The sequence below is a fragment of the Pseudonaja textilis genome, chromosome 1, assembly GCF_049901715.1.
Source record: "Pseudonaja textilis isolate UNSWEBS1 chromosome 1, rPseTex1.2, whole genome shotgun sequence".
Classification (NCBI taxonomy): Eukaryota; Metazoa; Chordata; class Lepidosauria; order Squamata; family Elapidae; genus Pseudonaja; species Pseudonaja textilis.
The window spans coordinates 324,762,604-324,788,529 of record NC_141990.1 but is presented as its reverse complement, the minus strand read 5'-3'; the positions used below and the strand labels follow the sequence as shown (position 1 = coordinate 324,788,529).

General features: G+C 43.9%; 1 protein-coding gene across 11 annotated transcripts in view; it reads right to left on the bottom strand.

Moving 5' to 3' along the window:
- PIP5K1C (phosphatidylinositol-4-phosphate 5-kinase type 1 gamma) overlaps positions 1-25,926 on the bottom strand; it is a 62,322-nt gene that overhangs the window by 18,759 nt on the left and 17,637 nt on the right. For 9 of the 11 annotated variants that reach the window (XM_026699064.2, XM_026699063.2, XM_087922710.1 and 6 more), the window contains exons 2-11: positions 22,378-22,409; positions 16,495-16,587; positions 14,831-14,961; positions 13,705-13,822; positions 12,778-12,930; positions 11,392-11,691; positions 10,146-10,351; positions 5,840-5,923; positions 2,557-2,605; positions 1,060-1,144 (exon numbers count right to left, since the gene is read on the bottom strand). In XM_026699064.2, coding sequence (XP_026554849.1) covers positions 1,060-1,144; positions 2,557-2,605; positions 5,840-5,923; positions 10,146-10,351; positions 11,392-11,691; positions 12,778-12,930; positions 13,705-13,822; positions 14,831-14,961; positions 16,495-16,587; positions 22,378-22,409 — 1,251 coding nt within the window. The remainder of the gene's footprint in view (positions 1-1,059; positions 1,145-2,556; positions 2,606-5,839; positions 5,924-10,145; positions 10,352-11,391; positions 11,692-12,777; positions 12,931-13,704; positions 13,823-14,830; positions 14,962-16,494; positions 16,588-22,377; positions 22,410-25,926) is intronic. The other 2 variants (XM_087922716.1, XM_087922717.1) reach the window with 1 other exon arrangement.

Sequence of the window (25,926 nt, the reverse complement as noted above, 5' to 3'; positions counted from 1 at the left end):
TACAAGATAAGCAAGATCAAGAAACCAACTTCACAGAAACACGATGCAGATAGTCCTTAACTTACAACCATTCGTTGAGTGAACATTTGAAGTTACAATGGCACTGAAAAGAAGTGACTTATGACCATTTTCCACACTTACAACTACTGCAGCATCCCCGTGGTCACGTGATCAGAACTTGGCAACTGGCACGTATTCATGACAGTTGCCCTGTCCCAGGGTCATGTGATTACTATTTGTAACCTTTCAACTGGCTCCTGACAAGCAAAATGGATGGGGAAAGCGGGATTAGATAAATGCCGCAACTCACTTGAGAACTGTGGCAAAAAAGGTTGTAAAATGAGGCAAAACTCAACATCTGCCATGCTTAGCAAGGAAAACTTGGGTTTCCGAAATTGTGGTTGTAAATTGAGGACTACTTGTAACTATAGGTATACAGGTATGTAACTATAGGTAGTTGTCGACTTATGTCCACAATTGAGCCAAACATTTCTGTTGCTAAACGATACATTTCTTAAATGAATTTTGCCCCATTTTACAATCTTTCTTGCTGCAGTGATTCCCTTAACAGATCCCCAGTGACACGGTTGTTAAGTGAATCTGGTTTCCCCACTGATTTTACTCCTCAGAAGGTTGCAAAATGGGACCCGGGACAATTGCCACCGTCATAAATAGGAACCAGTGGCCAAGCAGCCAAACTTTGATCACATGACCATGAGGATGCTGCAACGTGCAACGGTCGTAAGTCATTTCTCAGTCCCACTGTAACTTTGAACAGCCACTAAACAATTGGTTGTAAGTCAAGGACTACCTGTATAACTATAGTTTATTGAAACAGGATCTTGCCAGGGAATCTGACTGAGCCTCTTTCTAATGCTTTCCCTCCTCCATTGGGGTCAAGGCCCATTTTTGCAATTGCTGTTGTCTTAACTCCTTCTGGGTAGTTCCTCCAAGGTTATTATCTCCATAGCTGCCAACAGGTGCAGGAAACACCTTCGACACCCCCCCACACCCCCAATAGCATTTTTAATGCCTCTAAGGAAAGCATTTGACACTTACAAGAGCTTTTCCTGAATACTGTATTGGTCATAAACTTGAAGAACCTTTCGGCATAGAAGCTGGGCCTGTGGACTGACACCGTGTCCTAGGAAAACAGGAAAGGGAAAAAAGGGTTTTGTGAAAATGTTATGCGTTACAAAACCAGGGCTCTGGAAAAAAAAAAATCAGACTGCAGGATTCATTAAAAAGTGTTATACTAGAATAGAAATGTGAACTGTGGATGTTTTGAAAATTATTCCAAGCAAATGCAGCACCTTTCTGCTGCTCATTAAAGCACCCATGTTTAAGCTCCTCCTAAAGCAGAGTAAATGGGGACACGGTGGCTCAGTGGCTAAGATGCTGAGCTTGTCGATCAAAAAGGTTGGCAGTTTGGTGGTTCAAGTGCTGAGTAATGGACTGAGCTCCCGTTACTTGTCACAGCTTCTGCCAACCTAGCAGTTCGAAAACATGTTAGAAAATACAAGTAGAAAAATAGGGACCACTTTGAAGGTAACAGCGTTCCGTGTGCCTTCGGCATTTAGTCATGCCAGCCACATGACCACGGAGATATCTTTGGGCAGCGCTGGCTCTTCAGCTTTGTAACTGAGATCAACACCGCCCCACTGGAGCCAGAAACAACTAGCACGTATGTGCGAGGGGAACCTTTACCTTTAAAGTAGAGTAAAGGCTCCACCTTTTCTCAAGTTCAACCAGAAACTAAAAGAAAAAGGCTGTTAAGGAATAGCCAAACCTAACTAACAAACCTAATTTCCATGAAGGACTCTCCAGTTGTGTGCAGAGACATCCCGCAATCTACACGGTAAGCTTAAACCAAACCCGTACACAGGTAGAATGGTCTGTATGCAGAGGGTGCGGATTCCGCAACTCTGGAGGTAACTAAAAAGAGCACGGACAGCTAATATTCAACAATAGTTTAATTGCCTTTCCTGCCTATTGGCTGGACTAGATGATCTTTGGGATCACTTTCAACTCCATCATTCTATGGATTTGAACTGAATGTCTGCAAAGAGTTGGACTACATGATCCTTATGGTCCCTTTGAATTCCACACTGCTAGGATTCTGAGTCTATGAAATCTTAAACAGCTGTTTCCTAGCTGTAAGGCTTAAGACAGCTTTTACCAATAAGCCCTGATTATGGACTGATATGTTGTCTGAACATACCGTCTGTTATGGTACCCTGAGAATTACAAAACACAAGTGCCCCATAACTGTTTACACCAGTGGTTCTCAACCTGTGGTCTGCAGACCCCTGGGGGCCACAATGTCTTCACAAGGAGTCCACGAAGGCTTGAGGAAATGTTATGATTTGAATCTTGAATTAAGTCTTGGGGCCACAAAAGGTATTTAAAGGGAGTCCGTAGTGAAGAAAAGGGCGAGAATCGCTGGTTTACATCTTTATTATGGGTAGGTTAATTTCCTCGGCTAGTTCTAGTACAGCAGAACAGAGGACAAGGTGGGACCATCATTTGCTACCGTTCAGTTGGATTCAGACTCACCCCATCATGGACGAGAGCTTTCCACGTGTGCTCCAGTTTCTTGATTAACCTGGAAGGAACAGACAAACAAAGGATTGAGAGGGGGAAGAGGAGAACCAAATAAAAACAGGGCCAAACACCAGTCTCTTCTCCGGGTGCACTCAAAGTGCGGTCAAAAAAGTCAAGGTGAGGCCATAATGATGACATCAAAGTTCCACTCGCGTGTATTAAATGAGTAAGATTTCTACTGTGCTTTTAACTGGACTTCACCAAGAAAGTCAAAGAGAGGATAAAGTTGAGCAAGATTTGGGAAAGTCCATGGATTACTAAGATCATATACAGGTGGTCCTCAACTCACAGCAGTTCATTTAGTGACCATTCAAAGTGACAACGTCACTGAAAAAAAGTGACTTATGACCATTTTTCACCCTTAAGACCGTTGCAGCATCCCCACGGTCACGTGATTTACATTCAGATGCTTGACAACTGACTCATATTTATGACGGTTGCAGTGCACCGGAGTCATGTGATCCCCTTTTGTGACCTTCTGATAAGCAAAGTCAATGGGGAAGCCAGATTCATTTAACAACCGGGTTGCTACCTTAACAGCTGCAGTGATTCACTTAACAAATGTGGCAAGAAAAGTCGTAAAATGGGGCAAAACTCACTAAAAAAATTTCTCACCTAGCAACATAATTTGGGGAGGGGGGAGGAGGGCTCAATTGTGGTCGTAAATTGAGGACTACCTGTAGTTTGACAACCAAATGGAAAAGGCTCTGGTGTCAGAAAAGAGGGAAGGCGAAAGAAGAAAGGGATGGATGGCAGAGGATGAGACGGTGAAGACAGTGACACCAATGCCACGGACATGAATTTGGGCAGACCCAAACAGCGGAGAACAGAGGGGCTTGGCGTGTTATGGTCCATGGTGTCATCAACAGTCAACACAACTTGGTGAGTGGACAACATCCACCACCCTGGACTACCATGAGAGGAAATAGGGAAAGAAATACAGAGCTTGGTCAAACTTATAACAAGGTCCATATTTCGAGTGGAATCCGGCTTACTGGTAGTCCTTGACTTACAACCGATTCTGGAGTATCAATGACTGAACATCCCCTGAAGTCACATGACTGCATTTTAACTTGACAACTGGCTCAACTGAATCTCCGGTTAGTGTTCCGCAGTCACTTAACCACGATTTATGACCTTTTTCTGATGGTTTATGCCATGGGCCGCCAACCTTTTGGACCTCAGGGACCACCAAACTCATAATTTCAAATCCCGTGGACCACTAAGATGAATTTTGACTGACGGTGGCTGGTTGATGTTGATGGAAAAGTCGGTCCCATATACCAGAGCTGCAGTAGTCACCCTTTGGTCATCCCGGAGCAGCTCCTCCAGTCCATGGCAGGACGGCGCACCTGGGTGGAGGAGCAGCTGCTCCGGGATGACCAAAGGGCCAGTCCTGTGACTACTGCAGCTCTGGAATATGGGACCGACTTTCCCACCAACGTCAGCAAGCCACCCCGGGGTGGATTTCCCTCCCCTACCGTTGGTCTTACCTTCCAGTTCCAGCTCGGATGGCTCTACTCAAGGTAAGGTTTGCGCTCGGCCAAAGGGTGGGGGCCAGAGGGTGGGCAGGCCATGTGGACGACGCAGCCTTGTGTTCCCTTGCAGCCTGGATTAATTGCTTTGGGGGAGTGCTTTGGGGGGGGGGGACATTTCTCTGCAAACCACCAACATTTCCTCACAGTTGTCCCTAGCCTACCGGTTGGCTGGTTTACGCCTTTTTGGCCAGCTTCTGGCAAAAAGTGCCCATAGATATACATTGATTCAATTAACAACCATGGTGCTCCCTTAACGACCCCTATGTTTATTTAGCGACTGTCACCAAAAAAAAGTCATAAAATTGGATACAGTCATGTGGGCGCTTTGATTTACAACTATCACGAGTTATGATGCAAATTCCGGGCTCTATTAACTGGTGCTACATGATTAAAGACAAACTGAAAAGAATGGCCGGCAGTTTTGCAAACATGACTAATGAAAAGTCACTGCAAGAACATTCCCTTCCAGACCAGTGACTTTGCATCAAACGCTAATCACAGAATAGCTAAGAGGATGTTGGGAAGGAGGCCCAGTGATCGAAGCCCCCAAGGGTTCCTTTTGATGGATGATTGCATTAAGGAAAACTATGCAACGTTCCAGAGATCAGAAGAAAACAATTTGTCCCTTAAGCCTCCCTTCCAAACAGGGAATAAAATTGTAATAATGTCTAGATTTGGATAAATTGGAAATGGGAAGAAATGGAAATGGAAAGAAAAAGAGCTACTTCATCAACATGGTCTCCAACAATGTGCCTGATATAAGAGAATAAAGAGATTCAAAAGATTTAAAGCAACCCTAATTTTTTTCACTTACAACCACAGCTGAGCTCAACGTTTCTGTTGCGAAGAGAGACGGTTATTGAGTTTTGCCCCATTTTGCAACCTTTCTTGCCACAGTTGAACTGAATCACTGCAGTTGTGAAATTACCGTAGTAACACGGTTGTAAAGTGAATCTGGCTTCCCCATCAATTTGGCTTATCAGAAAGGCACAAAGGAGGATCAAATGACACCACCACCACCCCCGGGACATTGCAACTGTCATAAATACATGCCAATTGCCAAGTGTCCAAATTTTGGTCACCTGGCTGGCCATGGGATGGTTGCTGCAATGGTTGTAAGAATGAAAAACGGTTATAAGACACTCTTTTCAGTATCGCTGTAACTTTGGTCACTAAATGAAAGGTTGCAAGTCAAGGGCAACCTGTCATAAATGGAGGCTGAAGGGTTTCTTCAGATTCTATATTTTAACACCTACTTTTTAGCATTAAAACTCATTGCAGAAAGCCTGTGTGAATCATACGTCAGTTAGGACGGTTGCAAAAGGTGATCAAATGACCCCAGGACACTGCGACCATCTTAAGGACATGCCAGTTACAAAGTACCCAAATTTTGATCATGTGACCATGGACATGCTACAACAGTGGTTAAGGGTGAGGACAGGATGTCATTGATGGAAACTTTGAACTGTCACTAAATGAAACATTGTAAGTCAAGGACCACCTCTAATGTTGTCATTATATTTCAAATGTTTATAAAATAAATGGCCAGAAACACAGAAGGTTATACATCTCAGGAGACTTCAGAGAAGAGATGCTCTGGTCAGCGAAATGGGTCGCATACAAAATGAATGAATGAATGAATGAAAGAAAGAAAGAAATGTTCTGAGCTCTCAAAGCGGAACAAAGATATTGCCTACCTGTAGGACTGGAGGATATCAATGATCCCAACATGCAGTAGCAGATGCTCTCCTTTGCCATTCACTGCTGGAATACCTCCCATTCTGCAAGCACAAAGGAGAGAAAGTTAGTACCTACTTGCTTAGTTAAAGTAAGAGCCACTTTGTCCAGTGGTCAAGACTAGAAAGCAGGAGACACGAGTTCTAGCCCAGCCTCAGCTATGAAAGCCGGCTGGGTGATTTTCAGCCAATCGCCAGGAGATGGTGAGTTCTAGGCCTGCCTAAGACATGAAAGCCGGCTGACATTGGACCAGTCACCCTTGGGCCAGTCACTCTCGGCTCAATTCACCTCACAGGGCTGCTGTTGTGAGGAAAATGTGTGTTGGCTATGTTTGCCACCTTGAGTTATTGGTAAAAGTGCTGAAATGCGAGTGTGTGTGCATGTGCTGGAAACTGGAAGAGCAGCTCCCCAATACTTGTGCACGGGAGCACCAGAAATCGGAAGCTTAGCTTCCAGGTGTGTCTTCCGGTTTCTAACATGCATGCGCCTGCAGAGACCAGCTGGCTGGTGCACGCAAGCACTCCAGGGAGCTGCTCTTCTGGATTCTGGCATTCCTGCGTGCATGGAGAACACCTGGCCGGCATGCATATGTGCGCCAGAACCCGGAGGAGCAAAACAGGCGATGGCTGGTGTGCCCGGAGAGATGGTTCTGCATGCTGCTTCTGGCATGTATGGCCTGGGTTCACCATCCTGGGCCTAGAGGAACATTCAGCCATAGGGCTGGCTGAGGCCCAGAAAGACCTCCGTCCTCCTTTCAATTAATTTTAACAGTGTTAAAGCATCCTTGCCTCTTTTGCATGTTTAACTTTTATATGCTGTATTTTTATTTGAGTATTTTATTGTACGCAGGTAGTCCTCAACTTACAACAATTCAGGTAATGACCATTCAAAGTTACAACAGCGCTGGAAAAAAAGTGACGTATGACCATTTTTCACAGTTCTGACCACTGCAGCATCCCCACGGTCACATGATCAAAATTCAGGTGCTTTTGGGAACTGGCTCATATTTACGATGTTTGCAGTTTTCATGATCCCCTTTTGCAACCTTCTGACAAGCCAAGTCGTTGGAGAAACCAGATTCAATTAACAACAGCGCAACTAATTGAACAACTGTAGTGACTCGCTTAACAAATGTGGCAAGAAAAGTTGTAAAAAGGGGCAAAATTCACTTAACAAATTTATCAAATTTAGCAACATAAATTTTGGGCTCAACTGTGGTCATATCGTCAGGACTTTTGGACCACCTACAGCCCCTGCCTGAGGGGGATGGAGAGTTTAAAAATATGAAACATAAAATAAAATAAATAAATACATAACAAATGGTTTGCTTAATGACTAGAGTGATTTGCTTAACGACTGCAGCAAAAGAGGTGTAATATTGGGCACCACTCACTTAATGGCCGCATTAGTTAGCAACTGAAATTCATGTCCCCATGGTGGTCATAAATTGAGGACTATCTAGGGTGTTACAATTCCCATCATCTCCAGCCATTGCCCTGGGGAGGAAGATCACACTATGCACCCTGATTTGGACTCGCGCTCCTTTACCAAGGGTGTAATATGTTAGGCTAATTCTTTGCAGGGACAGATTTAGCTGTGACTGGGGATTTGAGCGACACCTAAATCTGTCGCTGCAAAGATTTGGCTGAATCACTGAGAAGAATTAAATGCTGGTGATGATCGTTCAACACAATGGCCTCTCATTTAGGGCAATGGGAGCTGGCAATTTTCCAGGGGCTTCAGCTGCTCCAAATTGCATTCTCCAATATGCCTCGTGTTCTGAACTCTCTTTAGCGTTTGAGATGCGAGACAATCCCCCCACTCTCTCTCTCCAGGCACCCCGAAAAAGCGCCAAAGAGGGAGAAGAGGGAAGTCAAGGAAGGGCACATGAAAACAATCATTCCCACCCCCTTCCAAAAAAAGAGATTTAGATGCCAGGCTTTGTGAGCATGGCTGAAGATTTCTCCCATCCTCCCCCTAGGAGCTGGCAAAAGCATAAAGAGATTATAAAATACACATTAGCCCTCCATCACTGTTATCATTCACACATTCCTCCGTTTCCGGGGAATTAGCGTTTTTTACGAGAAACACCTAGCTCAGGGGTGTCAAACTCAAGGGCCACAGGCCGGATCCGGTCCGCGGAGTGCTTAAATCTGGCCTGCGGGGCTGACCTGGAAATAGCAAAGGACCAGCCTGCGGTGCCTCTGGCAGCCAAAATGGAATGCAGGGGGGCCCATATGTGAGCCTCCCCCCGCCCCATTGTGGATGGCAGGAGGACGTCCAGGCTGAAAAATGGGCCGAGGGGGGAAGACCGTGTGAGCCCCCCCCCCCAAGCCCCGTTTTGGCCGACAGGGTACTTCAGGAAACATCCGTCCCGTGTCCACCCTCCCTCCGCCTGCCGGCTCGTGGAGATCTACAATGCTGATCCATCCCTCGAAGAAATCCAGTTTGACGCCCCCTGATCTAGCCCATCTGGAAGGCCCAATTGGTCCCAGAAGTGCAGAAAACAAGCAGAATAAGATACTGGCAGAAGAATCAATTTGACATCGTTGGTTAAAAGCACCGGGCTAGAAACTGGGTGACTCTGAGTTCTAGTTCCATCTTAGGCACCAAGTCAACTGGCAGGCTTTGGGCCAGTGTCTTGCTTTCCACCCTAGGGAGAAGGTAACAATGGCAAACTCCTTCCGAAAATGATGCCAAGAAAACTGGAGGGGCTTATCCGGCCAGGAGTCAAGACTGACTTAAGATACATATATAACACCTTTACCAATCCAAGGAACCATCTTTTCAGTCTGAGGCAAAAAGTGTCAGGATTCTGGCAGTTACTCCAATACATTTTGTATGCACGTTTTATAGTTGACAAAAAGGACATTAGCAGTGATCCACATTCTTAACTTTGGGGGTATCCACAGGGTATAGAGAGTCACAAGGGTGGATGGGAATGGTGTGGTAAAAGCTCTATTTTTTTTTATATACCACATATAAAACATTAAAAAAACAAGTGGAGCTTCAATTGCAGGATTGTGGTCATCATCCTGTCATTTTTGACCATACCCTGTGGAGGCCCAACCTCCTTGGATATACACTTTTCCTTTTTCCAAAACACTCCGGATCAGAGGTGTCAAACTTGCATCGTCACGGCAGCATCACGTGACGTATTGGGATTTTCTCCCCTTCGCTAAACCGGGTGTGGGTGTGGCCAGTGCATAACGCATACAGTCCATGGGCCGGGAGCACCACATCATTAACTCTTGGGTAACACAGCCACATCATTCCTAGAATTGCAGACCCTGAGCCAGCATGCTAAAACCTTCCCTGGACATCAGTTTCAAAGGGTCAGCAATATAGGTGGTCATTGATTCACGATCACAACTGAGCTCAAACTTTCCGTAGCTAAGCAAGACAGTTGTTAAGGGAGCTTTACCCCATTTTACGACTGTCCTTGCCACTGTTGTTAAATGAATTAGTGAGGTTATTAAGTTAGTGACATGATTGTTAAGTGAATCTGGCTTTTGATCCTTGCAACAGTCGTTAAATGTGAAATAATGGTCATAAGTCACTTTTTCACAGTGCAGTTAGAACTTCGAATGGTCACTAAATGAACTATTGTAAATCAAGGACTTCCTGTACAGGTAATCCTCGACTTATGACCACAATTGAGCCCAACATTTCTGCTGCTAAGTGAGAAATTTGTTAAGTGAGTTTTGCCCCATTTTACGACTTTTCTTGCCACATTTGTTAAGTGAATCACTGCAGTTGTAGCAAAAACAGTTAAGTGAATCTGGTTTCCTCATTGGTTTTGCTGGTCAGTGGATCGCAAAAGAGGATCACATCACTCCAGGACACTGCAGCTGTCATAAACATGAGTCGTTATCAAGAGAGCCTTGCTGGCGCAGTGGTTAGAGTGCAGTACTGCAATCTACTTCTGCTGCAGCCATCTGCCTGTAATTTGGCAGTTCGATTCTCACCAGGCTCAATGTTGACTCGGCCTTCCATCCTTCCGAGGTGGGCAAAATGAGGACCCAGATTGTTGGGGGCAATAGGCTGACTCTGTAAACTGCTTAGAGAGGGCTGTTAAAGCACTATAAAGCGGTATATAAGTCGAAGTGCTATTGCTGTCTGAGTGTAAATCATGTGACCAGGGGGGAATGCTGAAATGGCAGTAAGGGTAAAAAACAACTGTAAGTCGTCCTAACTTCGAATGGTCCACTATAAATGAACAGTTTTTGAGGACCACCTGAACTCAAAACTGCCTATGTGCCTTACGTGTCATCCGTGTCAATGGGTTCCCCTCGAGCAGCCCCGCCCTGGATCGACTCCATGGCGGTGGAATACAGAGCCTTCTGTCCCACGGGGCGTTTTTCATCAGACAGGCTTTGGGCACCGTCAACCTGTCGTTCCCGTTCCAGCTGGTCTATGTTGTGCACCCCAAGGAGCAGGCTGTAATCCATGATTTTGAAACTCTCCAGCACCTGAAGGTTATGGAAGAAAAGGGAGAAAGTACAGTAGAAGCCAGGGGGGATAGATAGACAGGCAGGCAGGCAGATAGATATAGATAGATTAGATTAGATTAGATTAGATTAGATTAGATTAGATTAGATTAGATTAGATAGATAGATAGATTAGATAGATAGATGATAGATAGATAGATAGATTAGATAGATAGATAGATGATAGATAGATAGATAGATAGATGATAGATAGATAGATGGATAGATAGATAGACACATAGATAGATGATAGATTGATAGATGATGGATAGATGATGATAGAGGTAGATAGATAGATAGATGATAGATAGATAGATAGATAGATAGATAGATAGATGATAGATAGATAGATGATAGATGATAGATTGATAGATAAATAGATGATAGATAGATGATAGATAGATGATAGATAGATAGATAGATGATAGATGATAGATAGATAGATAGGCAGGCAGGCAGACAGACAGACATAGATAGATTAGATAGATACATAGATAGATAGATAGATTAGATAAAATAGATTAGATAAAAACTATGCATATACCCACATATTATATGACATACACAACACACTAATTGCACAAATTTTGATCATATGACCCCTGTAGATGTTGCAACTGTTTTGCTCCATTTTACGACCTTTCTTGCCACAGCTGTAAAGTGAATCACTGCAGTTATCAAGTTAGTCACGAGGTGGTTAAGTGAACCTGATTTCCCCCATTGACTTTGCTTGTCAGAAGATCACAAAAGGGGATCCCATCACCCCGGGACACTGCAACTGTCATTATAAATATAAACTAGTTGCCAAGCGTCCGAATTTTGATCAGGTGACCATGGGGATGCTGCAGAAGATGTGAAAAACAGTGATAAGTTGCTTTTTCTAGTGCCACTGTAACAGTCAGACAGTCACTAAATGAACTGCTGTAAGTCAAGGACTACCTGTATTTCTCTCTCCTCCCTGCTGGGTTGTCAACAGTAGATTACTCCGAGCTCAGACTGATCGGTCCCCTCTTTGGACTTACCAAACAGTCCCTCTGCAGTGTCTTCACCAGAGCGTTGAATGTATCTGCGTCCAGCATGATGCCCTCGGGCATATCCTGCATGAAGTCCAAATCTTTGTAGGTGGGGCTTGACTTGTCCTTCTCTTTCTTAGACGCCCGGCGTTTGTAGGTGGAGCCTTTGAGGTCGTATTTCAGGTGCATCTTCACCACCCGGGGCAGGATGTTATTCATCACCACCACACGGATGTTTTTGCCCCCAGACTGGACGCAGTAGAGACCGTAGAACTTGGGCAGCAACGTCCGTGGATTCTGGTTCAGGTTCTGAGGAGATTTTAAAAGGTCGATAGAATATGATGGGCATAAGATCTGATTCTTTATACATTCGACCGTCCTGCTTTGCAACGGAGGGATCTAGGGCTCCTCACGCAAAACAAACCGCATCTTTCAACATTTTCCTCCCCCCTGGCTATAGGTCTTCTGAGGTTCCCTTTTTATTAGGTATTTATCCTACTTTTATTATTCTTAATAAATAACTCAAGGCAGCAAACATACCTAATATTTCTTCCTCCTCCTATTTTCCCCACAATAACCCTGTGAGGTGGGTTGGGCTGAGAAAGACTGATTGGCCCGAAGTCACCCAACTGGCTTTCATGCCTAAACCGGGACTAGAACTCACAGTCTCCTAGTTTGTAATCTAGCACCTAAATTACTAGGTCAAACTGGCTTCTATTTATTTGTCTATAGACATTCTCAGTCATCCAGGTCATGGTTGTCCCCAAAGTACTTTTTCAAGAGGCAACTGGACTTTCTGGTGTTTCTTTGAAGACGTTTCGCTTCTGATCCAAGAAGCTTCTTCAGAGTTGAAGAAGCTTCTTGGATGAGAAGCGAAACGTCTTCAAAGAAAATCCAGACAATCCACTTGCCTCTTGAAATAGAAGCTTTGGGACCCCTATTTATTAATTAAATTTATATGCCACCCATCTCATTATCAACTGACTCTGGTCAGGCTGAAAGACCTGTTTTTAGGATGAGCACCTCATAGTTGTAGTACATTGCTGGGTTTCAAGTCAGCATACACTAAATTTGGTTACTGACAATGCATGCGTTTGCTGTCTATTCATACAACTCTAAGACAAGAACATCCTAGAACATTCAATTCACATTCTAGGCCAGGCCAACTCATACTTCTATTCCTGGAATGATCTAGGGGTTTTCTGGATGTTTTCTTCTTCTGAGCTTTTTCTGGTTTGGGATTAAATTCTGGAAAACCGGTTTCATCTACATCAACTGGGCCTAATGGGGAAAACAGCCATTCTACACACGATGGGCTCTGCCCGTTCTTCCTTTTCATGTAGATCCATTTTCCAAACTCTTAAAAGCCAACGAGGAACAGGGTCGGATACACACCATATAATAACCCGGAAGAAGTTTCTGGAGGAATTCTGCCTCTTTGTGCATCACAGTCTTGATGATGAATTCATCGTCGCTGGTGACGTAGAAGAGGGAGCCGCTGGCCCCAGGATTGGAGAGCTCGATCAGCGGCTCGTTGCACAAGGAATACTGAGAAGGCAAGAAGAATTTAATAGCAGGTGGGAAACCATGTCAGTAGGCTTCTCCCCAGGTGCCCATCCCAACTGAAGACCCTGACCCATGCGTTCTATAGGTAAGGGGTCCCCAACCTGTGGGCCATGGGGCTCACTACCGGACGGTGGCCTAATCAACACCGGGCAGTGAGAGTGGCTGGCCTGCACATGGCCCCACTCGTGTGAGCAGCACCACAGGTATCTGCGGCCCCACAACGCAAGCACCGTTGAAGGTGCTTGTGGCCCCACTCGCACAAGCGTCGCCGTGAACTTCGCAAGCTCATGCACCTGCCTTTCCCACAAAATCATCCCCTCTCCCCTCCCAACCTGGAAAGGTTGGGGAACTCTGCCATAGGTCATTGAAAGGGACAGATTTTCACAATTACAGCTGTTTCAGCATCCCCACAGTTCACACGATCAAAATTTGGGTGCTGGGCAACTGGACATGTATTTATGACAGTTACACTATCCTGGGATCGTGTATTTATTGATTGATAAACTTCCCAACTGGTTTCTGATAGGCAAAGGCAATGGGGGAAGCCAGATTTGCTTAACGACCCCACGATTCACTTAACCACGCCAGTGATTCACTTAACTGTGGCGAAACAAAATGTCTAAAATGGGGTGCAACTCACTTAACAACTGCCTTGCTTAGCATTAGAAATTTTGGGCTCAATTGTGGTCGCAAGTCGAGGACTTCCTGTGCTTTTTTATTTCCAAAGGATGAGAAAAATGAGCAGACAGATCTTACCAAATAATCATCTGGACGAATGCCGAAAAGTTCTCGAAAATAGCGGAAAGCGACGGGCGCGTATGTTTTGAATCTGAAGTCGGGATAATGGTGCGCTGGAGTGAGATTACTGCCTTCACTAAATTTTGGAAAGACAGAAACAGATGTTTGCACTGAACAAGACACACATTTCCACTTTTCCTACAATTAATAATGAAATGTATCACTTTTACCCCTGATAAGATAAAGGCCTTCTGTTTTGGCTATTTGAGGTGGGGGTGTAACTCGAGCTTACCTAAGGAAAAAAACCCCATTATTGGCCTGCCCCGATAAAAGGAGAATGCTTTTGACTCCATGGGTCAAGGAATTCTGGCTGGTGGGGTCCAGACAAAGAGCCTTTTCGACTCCTACCCTTTAGAACAGGGGTGTCCAACCTTGGCAACTTTAAGACTTGTGGACTTCAACTCCCAGAATTCCTCAGCCAGCAATGCTTTAGAACATCATGACCCCTGAGGTGAGATCCGCTCCCACTCACTGAACCTTCTGGAAGGGCCTTAAAACCTGGTTCTGCCAATTGGGCTGGGGTCCCAATGGAAGTGCTCCATGTTGGAGGTAGTTAGTGCAGGGGTCTCCAACAGAGGTGGTATTCAGCAGGTTCTGACCAGTTCTGGAGAACCGGTAGCGGAAATTTTGAGTAGTTGAGAATCCCACCTCTGACTGGCCCCTCTCCCATCTATTCTCTGCCTCCCGAGTCCCAGCTGATTGGCTGGGTCTTCTTTTGTTGCCTTGCACAGGAGAACGGAGCTGGAAAGCAGGTTAGTGGGGCGGGGAGGGAATGGGATTTTGCAGTATCCTTCCCCTGCCACACCCACCAAACCCTGCCCACCAAGCCATACCATGCCACGCCCAAGCCACACCCACAGAACCGGTAGTAAAAAAATATATGAATCCCACCACTGGTCTCTTAAGGTTGGCAACTTTTAAGACATGTGGATTTCAACTCCCAGAATTCCTCAGCCAGCCAGTTTGATGGGGAGGTGGATGGCATATAAATTTAATTGATAAATAAATAAAATGAACTTTCTCTTGGCCAACTTCAGTTCCCTCTTCACGTAGCCCAGTCTCCCTTCCCATAGCAGGACATTACCTGGGAAAGAAAATGCTCTCCACTACGTAGAAATCTTGCATCAAAACATCCCTCTCAGGTTTAGAGCTCAGGTTTCCCACAGTGTAGCCAATCCCCAGCTGGATTGCCCCCTTCAGCGTGGTTGATGTGGTCTGTAGTAGCCAACAAAGAATAGGTTGAGTTGAGTAAGTCTTAACTTAGATATCAATAGAGATTCTCATTCATTCAGGTCACGGTTGTCTCAATGGTGCTTTTTACAAAATGCAATTGGACTTTCTTGGTTTTTCCTTTGAAAATGTTCTTATCCAAGTACTTATTTAGTTCTAACTGAAAAAGCTTCTTGGATGAGAAGTACTCTTCAATATCTTCATAAATGACTTGAGAAAACAGAAGGGCAACTCATCAAATTTGCCGATGACACTAAGCTAGCCGGAATAGCCAACACCCCAGAAGCCAAGCTCAGGATCCAAATGGATCTTGACAGACTGACCAATGGGCCACATCCAACAAAATGAAATTTAACGTGAAGAAAAGCACGGGCAAAAAACAACCAAAGGTACAAGCAGAGATTAGGTGAAATTTGCCTCAAAAACAGTAACTCTGAGAGGGGCCTTGGAGTCCAAGTGGACGATCGCTTAGGTATGAGCCAGCAATGTGTGGCAGTAGCCAAGAAAGCTAACGCTATCCCTGGTTGCATAAACAGTGGCATAGAATCAAAATCACATGAACTATTAGTACTGCTCTACAATACCTTAGTAAGACCACACCTGGAATACTGCATCCAGTTTTCGTCACCATATTACAAAAAAGACATTGAAGCTTTGGAAAAAGTGCAGAGAAGAGCAACTAAGATGATTAAGAGCCTGGAGACAAAAACATATGAAGAACAGCTGCAGGAATTGAGTTTGGCTAGTCTAGAGAAAAGAAGGCCTGGAGCGGGGGGTCCTTCTTTTCTCTAGACTACAAAGAAAAAGGGGTCAACTTATTTTCCAAAGCACCAGAAGGCAGGACAAGCAGCAATGGATGGAAACTGATCAAGGAGAGAAGCAATCTGGAAATGAGAAACTTTCAAACAGCGAGGCCAATTAACCAGTGAAGCAGCTTGTCTTCAGAAATTGTGAGTGCTTCGTCAGGGAGGTCTTTAAGAAGAGACTGGACAGCTGCTTGTCTGAAATGGTATAGGGTCTCCTGCTTGAGCAGGAGGTTGGACTAGAAGACCTTCCAAGGTCTCTTCCAGATCTATTCTGATTGATTTGAGAAGCAAAAGGTTTTCAAAGAAAAAACAAAACCAAGGAAGTCCAGTTGCCTTTTGGAAAAAGCACCTTTGGGACAAATTAACATACAGATCAGCAACTCTTCACTGGTTAGGAGCAACATTTTGTAATAGCCAGTATGGTGTTGAGGTGAAGTTGTTGGACTAGAAAAAGGGAGACCCAGGTTTTAGTTCTATTATAAGGCTTTTCCTTCATGTCTCCTGCCTCCAACTGTAGTCAGAGGGGATTTTAAAGGCTCAGGTAAAGAGCCTTGGGCTTGGTCACACCGCCCTCCTCCATCTTATACCAAGACTCCCCAGAAGCAGGGATACTTAATTTTGGGATAAAACGGAGCGTGGAGGGGCCTGAGTCAGTTCCAATCCTTTCCTTTTTATTTCCCCATCAGAACATCCACCCCCCAGGAGATCAGACCTTCTTGTACGTCGTTTCCCCTGATGCGTCAACTCCTCGGTGGCCTATCTTTTTCCCCTGGCTGGCTCCCGGCTGCCCTGTCAGCGATGGTGGCTGGAGAAGGAAGGAGATCAAAGCAAGCAGAGAAAAAGCGCAGAATATTAATTGTTGGTACAGAAGGAATATTGAAAAGCTCTGTTAGACTAGGCCAAGTTTCCTCTTAGTTCTAAGATCTCATTTCTCACAGGAGCCAAGCTGATCCCTTTCAGTGCATACAAACAGGAGTCAAAGACCAAGCCTTCGGCCACCACAGTTCTTCTGCACTGCCACAGCATGAAGAAAACATGGAGCCTTTAAGGTTAAAAACTTTTGGTAGACCCATCCTTTACGCCATCTAAATTAGTGGCCACCACATCATCTTGCAGTTACAAATCCCACAAGCTGATTTGTGCTATGTGAGGAACTGTTTTTCTTCTGCCTACGCTAAAATCTCTTGATCAGCTTCATTTATTTAGAATGGAAAACTTATCCTGGTTCTCGATGGAGATTCTCGGTCATGCTCGGTCATTCTCGGTCATGCTTATCCCAAAAGTGCTTATCCCAAAAGTGCTTTTTTTCAAAAGGCAACTGGACCTTGTTTGGTTTTCCTTGGAAGACATTTCACTTCTCATCCAAGAAGCTTCTTCAGCTCTGACTGGATAGTGATGAACGGAAGGATTTATATTCCTTGCAGACAGCTGTTGTTTGCAAGAAATATAAATCCTTCTGTTCCCCACCATCCAGTCAGAGCTGAAGAAGCTTCTTGGATGAGAAGCGAAATGTCTTCAAAGGAAAATGAGAAAGTCCCGTTGCCTCTTGAAAAAGCATCTTTGAGATATGCTGGTTCTCCTTCTCCATGACGGGCAAGATTTAACAAACCACGTTCCTAGGACAGGTCAAAGGACAGAGGGAAGACTGAGGTTCCAAGCCTAAGCTCCATGGTGACCTACTGCAACAGGAAAACGCTGGATGCTTCTGTTCAGTTTGATTTCATGGTATTTCCAAACTCTGCATCCAGCAGCCTGGTCTTATAATAGTCTTAAAGCAGCTGGCAATCTCTAAAAGCCATTTAATCAATCATTTAATAAAGCTGCCACACTCCCAAGCGGGGAAATAAGAAATGGCTTGGCTAGAAAAGGCAGCTTCAGCACTTTCCATAGGAGTGCTGCTGCTTCCTAAATAACGGTGAAGTACTTCTTGTTATAATTATCTGCTAAAGAGACAGGGGCAACGTGGTCTAGGGGTTCATCAGGCAGAAGGCTTTGCCTTCAGTAGCATAGAGAGCAAGACTGACGCCAGCCTTATGAGGCAGAACAGATTAAGAAAATGACTTTAGAAAAAAGTCCCAACTTTACTGAAATAGACTACAGCAGGGGTCCCCAAACTTGGCAACTTTAACCCTTGTGGACTTCCAACTCCCAGAATTCTTCAGCCAACCCTAAGCCAACGATCTGGTTGATCTCACACGGCAGAGCAATTAAAAACAATGGGTCTGTGGCTGGGTTCATATTAAACTAAATCAAGTCATATTTAATCCAACTCTACAAACTCTTAGCCTTAAATTGTGGCTTCAAAATCACAATGACTGGGTTCCTATGAGCTGCTAAGTGAAGAGGACATAACTTGTCCCAAAGACCGTATCTATTGTGCCCTGTTCCAGAAGTTGCCGGGACCAAGGTTTCCTTTTTGGGGATGGCTGGGAAATTAAGGAATGAAACAGCCTTGCACAAGCTCCAGGCATCCCTTTGGTTACTTAACCCCAAACTCTTCAAGTCCCACCCACCTCCCCCCACCTCTTCCTTTTGGGTTGGCCTGCATGCTGCCACCACTACCTACCCCTGCTGCCCCCCCCTCCCCTGTTCCCAAAGCCCTCCCCCGGCCCTTTGCAAGGCCTCTGTAAGGCAGGGAGTGCAGGGCAGCCAAAGGGGCAGAGAGGAGGGGGAGATAAATGGGCGGGGGCGTGTGAAGTGCATACGGCAGTCGTAAATATGGGTGGGCTGCCAAGCACCCAAAAGGTTGACTATGTGACCAGAGGTACTGCAACCGTTGTTACATGGAGGACGGGTGATAACCACCATTCATTCAGCAGTATCACCATGCACAGTTGTCAAACCAATGAATGGTTGTTCATTGGGAGTTCACAAGTCCCAGAAGTTGTGTGTCCTTCGTCACTGGAGGTTTTTAAGAAGAGACTGGACAGTCACTTGTCTGAAATAGTGTAGAGTCTCTTAGGCAGGGGGCTGGAATAGAAGACCTCCAAGAGCCCTTCCAGCTCTGTCCTGAATTTGAATTTGTTAAGCAAGCACTAGTTGTAGCAGGAAAAAGATCTCTGTCTGTTTAAGAATAAATTACGATGCAAAGCTACTGTAAGCCGTAGAGAAAAGAGGCTGGACCTAACACAAAAGACTTAAGTTTTCTTTTTAAAAGTTAAGATAATGCTTCGAAGACGTCTTGTTATAAAAATCAAACATTTCCCTAGTCTGGGGACACTAATGTGACAGATTCCAGCTCTCTAGTCTCTGGTCTTCATCTGAGGAAATCTTCTACAAGCTTTCCCCTTTTGTCATACCGGGATGGAAAGACAAACTTTCCAGGGCACCATTCACTATTTATCACCTGTTACCTGTTTGTAAGAGTTGCTCATAGCCCTGTTATTTTTACGCAGCTCTATTCTAGGGCACCCGACTCTTTCCCAAGTCCAGTTCTCAGCAAATAGCTCCGTTAGTTGTCAAAGCTTATTGCTGATGACAAGCCTGGAACAATGATAAATCCAGCAAATAATAGAACTGCTTATGCACTGAAGTGAAAAGAGACAGCATACGCATTTCTCTCTCGACTCCAGGCAGTTAGGAACTCAGCCAGCGTAGCAGGCAGCCCTGCTTACGAAAATCCCTTTGTATAATGGAGCAAATCTGACTCCGGACATGTCCTTCTGCTCTTTGCATGCAGGCAGATAGCTGAAGGCAAAGCCATCCCTGCAAACTCTTCATCCTTTACTTACTTATTCCTTATCATTTATCATTCTATGTGTGTACAGATAGTCCTCGACTTATGACCACAGTGGAGTCCAAGATTTATGTTGCTAAGTGAAACACTCCTTAAGTGAGTTTGCCCCATTTTATGACTTTTCCTGACACAGCACTAGCAATAGCAATAGCACTTAAGACTTATATACCACTTCACAGTGCTTTACAGCCCTCTCTAAGCGGTTTACAGAGTCAGCATCTGGCCCCCAACAATCTGGGTCCTCATTTTACCGACCTTGGAAGGATGGAAGGTTAGGTCGAACTTAGACCGGTCAGGCTTGAACTGCTGACGGTCGGCAGAATTAGCCTGCAATACTGCATTCCAACCACTGCACCACCACAGCTCTTCAGTTGTTAAGTGAATTTGGTTTACGTATTGACTTTGCTTGTCCGAAAGTCACAAAGAGTGATCCCGTAATCCCGAGGCACTGCCGACGTCATCGTAAATGTTGAGTCGGTTGCCAATTGCCTGAATTTTGATCACGTGACTATGGAGATGCTGCAATGGTCGTAAGGGTGAAAAATGGCCATGTCACTTTTTTTCAGTGACTGTTGAACTGTCACTAAATGAACTGTTGCAAAGCCGAGGATTACCTGTATCACCAAGTCAAGTCAACCCACTGCAACCCGATTAAAACATGCAGCCAAGTAAAACAGGGTGAGCATTATTAAAACTGAAATAAAACAAAATGTTGTCACTGTTGTTGTTCCTAGGTACTTAGCTTACAATGCAATTATTGCAAAACACCTGGCCTAAAGTTTGTTGGATGGTTAGCCAATTGTCACAATGGGAAAACTAAAACACAAGATGGAACACGGTAGCATAATTAAAATGAAGTTTTCCATCTTAAGCAGTTTCTGGAAGTTAAGGTGGGAGTCTTAATTCCAAGAAAAAGCTATTCTGTAAGGTTGGATCAGATGCTGGCCCCTATTTTCCTTTCCTCACAAAAGTGGAGTAATGAAAGAAGGGTATTTAGCCTCACACCCTTTTGTATCTGATGTCAAGGTTACAAATAATTTTAAAATACACAGAGGTGACATCACAGGGTAAGTATGAAAAACAAGGCATCCCAGATGGAAGGTGTACAGCAAAGACACTCGTGGGCTGAACTGCATTTGTGAATAATTCACTTGCACACAAACACACTTTTCCACCCTTTCCGGTTCCTTCAGTAATCCTGTGTTAAATTTGTGTTAAATTTCTCAACTGGAATGATGAGTCATGCCTTTAAGCCATGGTTGTTGTAATTATGCTTTGCTCATTTAGTTAAAATGAGGTGGTTTGCACAAAATCGTCATCATCTCCACCCAGAACTATTCCTGTGTTTGCTCGGTACCCTGGGTGAACCCAGGTTCAGCATGCTAAGTGGGTCAGGTGAACTAAAGCAAATTTTGCTGAAATAGGTTTTGTTTCTCATTTTTATCTGTTCCTTATCATGACCTTAGGTACTGATCACATAGGTTGAATTTTCATCAGGTAAAATGAGCTGTCCTTCGAGCTGGAACATCTCAGGTAACATCCCGTGTAAAATGCTGCAGGAATTACAATGGGGCACCCAAGTGTCTTTACAGAAGACTTAAATGTGATCTGAACTCCTTGTCCCCTTGTAGTTGTTGTCAGTAAGCCTGGCTCTTTAAAAAAGCACAAATGCCTCCCCTCTCCTTTGGGGCAGTGATGTGGGTCAAGACTGGGACAAGGGAGTGAGCTTGTGGTTATGGGAGTCAAAGGAAGGGCTGCTTCCGAGCCAGTTTGGTCTAGTGGTACTTTGCAGCCCTTTGCTACAAAGGAGGAGACAATGAATTCTAGTCTCGCTTTAATTGTGAAAGTCAGCTAGTGACTTTAGGCCAATCGCCATGAGACTTCTAGCGATTTCTAGTCCTGCCTTAGTCGTGGAAACTAGCTGGGTGATAAAATGGTAGAATATAATACAGGTAATCCTTAACTTACAACCACAAGTGAGCCCAAAATTTATGTCGTTAAATAAGAAAATGTGTTAATTGAGTTTTGCCCCATTTTACAACTTTTCTTGCAACATTTGTTAAGTGAATCACTGCAGTTGTTAAACGAGTAACACAGTCGTTAAGTGAATCTGGTTTCCCCATTGACTTTGCTTGTCAGAAGGTGGCAAAAGGGGAGCACGACTCCATGACACTGCAACCGTCATAAATGTGAGTCAGTTGTCAAGCATCCGAATCTAAATCACATGACCATGGGGATGCTGCAACGGTCATAGGTGGGGAAAACAGCCATAAGTCCCTTTTGTCAGTGATGTTGCAACTTTGAACGGTGACTAAATGAGCTGTTGAAAATCAAGGACTACCTGTATTATATCATATATCAATAGCATTTAAACTTAGATACCACTTCATAGTGCTTTACAGCACTAAGTGGTTTATAGAGTCAGCATACATATATATTAATTAATTCATTCATTCATTCAAGAACACTCCTGTGGAGGAAGTCACTTGCCTAAAGAACCTCGGAGAACCTGGTGCTCAAAATCTTTAGCATCTTTTCTAAATACTGTGATTAATGTGCTCTACAGGAAATCACTTGCTTTATTTAAAAAAATAAAGCCTTCCCATGGGCATATAACTGCACTGCTCTGACAATCTATGGAACCTATAGATCCAGAGAAATATGGATATTTACAGAAATGGTTGTTATCTGTATATTCAGAGAAATAGCCTATTTCTATTAACTTTTATTTTATTTACTAGATCTGTTTCTCATGGAATATAAGGAGTATATAAAACTGTATTTCTGAAAGCAGCTAAGAATGCACCTGGAACATGTCAAAACCGAAAACACAACAGGCCAATAAATGCAAATGTTTACCTCTGTTAGAACTGCCTTCTTCAAAGCCAGCCCTGAAAAAAAAAAGAAGAACATGGTGAGGAGGTGAACACAGAAACAGGCTGTTTTTACAATCCCATTCCTAACCTAGGTAGGAGCTCTGGGATGAATGCTGCCAGAAAACATGGCTTCCTTCTTACAGGAAACTTCCAAATCTGCAATCAAACTTTCCTGTGAGGCTTTATGCATGTGCGCAACTGGATGTTCAAAATGTTTCAACTCTCAATTATTTCAAATTCAAAATAGCTGATTCAAATTTGAAATTCACTGTTCCAACGTTGCTGGAATGTTCCAACACTATTCCGATCAGAGCAGTTATGTACCAAGCTGCTGTTCTGAAGTCGGAATATTTCCAGAGTAGTTATGTGAGCAATGAGACATTAAGCACACCACGTTGTCTGCTTATAAACAGCCTCTATTAAAGATAATGGGATTTTCTTCTCAATAAAACAGAGATGTGGGCTGGAAAATTTTATGGAGTAGAAATTTGCCTCCAAAAATTTTGCACTTCAGGCAAGTTTGGCAATTTCAAAGTTGGATAGAATTTGCTACCAATAAAGGAGAATGTTTGTAGCTCAGGGTTGAACTGAGGGATCTTTGATGCGCTCTGAGCTTGTTTGTCCTCTTGCATATGTTTCATTACCCAAATTAGGTAGCATCATCAGTGCACTGATGTTATCTAGTTTGGGTAATGAAATGTCTGCAAGAAAACAACCAAGCTCAGAGAGCGCCAAGGACCCCTCACAGGATTTGCTTTTCTAGGTGAATGTTCTATAAAAAAAAGAGTTTGAAACTTGGCTGTCTCCCCCTTGCATCAAATAATACAGCCCCCGTGTCTTTGAACAGGCTATAGATACTGCGATGAATATGGTAATCGGAATTATATTCATTTGCATAAGAAAAATGTCCCTATTCAATATTTTCTGGAACAGCCACATCCCTGTAAGTAAATGAACCAGATTACTCGGGGAAGCTTTCTACCCGTTGTCACATTCAAGCAATCAAATTCCATCACAATTATTTCACCTACATTTCAGCATAAACCTTAATAAGACAAGACCAACTATGACCCTGAATAACAAAACTCATTTCTCCACCCAGAAAACTGGCATTCCCAAAAGAAGTCTCATCTGTCTTTCATCCAACATTTATTTATGCCAGATGCTTATATGATTACCCATCTTACGTATTGTAACTCTGGGAGGCTCACAACACCATAATAAAATCAAAGGAAACAATTAAACCAACACCCCCAAATCCCAGTTTTCAAAAAAAAGAAACCAAGACTTGTGATTCCTCTCTGCTCAATAGTGGTAGACCTTGATTTATGACAATTGGGATTAGAATTTCCATTGCTAAACAAGGCAGATGTTTTTACCTGATTTAACCACCTTTCTTTGGCTGTTAACTGAATCACTGCAGTTGTTAAGTGCATATGGCCGTTAAGTGAATCTGACTTCTCCCATTTTGCTTGTCAGAAGCCAGCTGACAAGGTTGCAAATGGATCATGTGAACCCAGGACACCACTGCAAATGTCATAAATATATCCTCTTGCAAACTGCCCAAATTTTGTTCACGTAACCATGAGGAAGCTGTGATGGCCGTAAGTGCAATGACCAGTCATAAATCACTTTTTTCAGTGTCACTGTAAATCTGAATAGTCACTAAACCAATGACTGTAAGTCAAGGACTACATATAATACTTCTGAAATGGTATGGCCAAGACACAGGTTTACAGCATATCAGACTTCAGAATCCTGGATTATATCATTTTAAAAAATGGTTTTGGAGGATGAGGAAGCCAAGGGGCAAAAATTGGTAAGCCCTGAATGCTTAAGGCACTGATTACTTGATATTCCCTGAACCACCCATGTGAAAAAAAGCAGATGGATTTTCCCAGTGAAGAAACAGATTTTTTTCCATTTGCCCTATTTCAAAAAGCTGTACAAATAGGAAAAGAGGCTTTTCAGTTCTGCCCACTCCAGCAAGACTTCTGTGTTACCAGGTTCACGCCTTCTTTCCAGGCAGGACAGAAAAACAAAGTGAAGCCCCAAGGCCAAACAAACTACCACCCTAATTATTTTTAATTCATTATTTGGAGAAATTATCAGTCTTTTTCTCAGTCTTCTCTCTCAAGACTAAACTATCCTGTTCAAGAAGACCAACCTGGTTTCATCCACTGCACAGAAAAGCAGCAGCTGCAGAGTTGGGGGGTTTTAAAATTCATTCCTCTAAAAAAACCTTATTTAAAACTAGGAAATGTAACATTAGTTTCTTTTTTTCCTCTTTCACAGTCCTGAATTGCTTCTTTTTTGTTATTTTGGATAGGAAGCTTACAGGCTGAGATTTTAGTTGTTATTACACATTATCATCTACCTTGGAATCCTTCTTAGATGAGGAGCAGATGGCGATGTTTTAAATCAGAGGATGAAAATGAATGGCGCTTGGATATTAAATGAACAACAGTTCATTTAGTGACCGTTCAGTTCATAGCACTGAAAAAAGGGAATTATGACCATTTTTTCACACTTCCACACCACTGCAGCATCCCCGTGGTCACATGACCAAAACTCATATCTATGACGGTAACAGAGTGTTGGGGTCATGTGTTCACTTTTTGTGACCCTTGGGCAAGCAAAGCCAATGAGGAAAAGCCAAATTCATTTAGCAGGTGTGTTACTAACTTAACAGCTGCAGTGATTCGCTTATCAACCGTGGCAAGAAACATCGTAACATGAGGCAAAAGTCACTCAATTTTCTCAAGCAACAGAAACGTTGGGCTCAGCTGTAGTTGTATGCTGAGGAATTACCTGTGCTGGCCTTTACTGGAAGAGGATGGCCAGCAACAGCAATGATGGAAGATCTAAATGGCCAGGCTGGAGATAAAATATCCTGGAAAAGATCTAAGTCGGCATGTGAACGGCAGGCGCATACGCACACAGCTCCAATTGGTGCAAGCTGCGAACGCCTGCCCCCTCCACTCGTCCGAAGCCCCTCTTGTGCGAGTGGAGGGCGTCTGAGCAGAGGGCGCTTGTGCTGGCACACGAAGCTCCATTTGTGTGAGTGGAGCTTCGTGTGCGAGCACAAGTGCCCTCCACTCGTGCGAGTGGAGCTTTGTCTGATGCTTGCACGAGTGGAGCTCCACACACACTTGCCCATTGTTCACTGGCAGTGGGTGAGGGCCTGGATGTTGGGGACCCCTGATACAAGTGATCACTAACAGTCCACAATGTCTTGAGGGCTCATAACCGTCAACCAAACTTTGGAAGGTCATAGATTTCCCCACTGGTGTCTAGCCATCCTCTGCCCTTTTATCTGTTGTATAGTGAGCTAATAATGCTCAATAAACACACAACATTCTACTGACAGTCCTCCACTCACAACCCCAATAGAGACTGGGATATTGGTTTTTAAATAGGGCAGTCATTTAGTGAGATATCATGTGACTGCACTTGACTTTACAACCATTTTACTGTGATCAGTAAGTGAATCACATATCGTGTGATTGCAACTTGCAAACTCCTTCAGGCT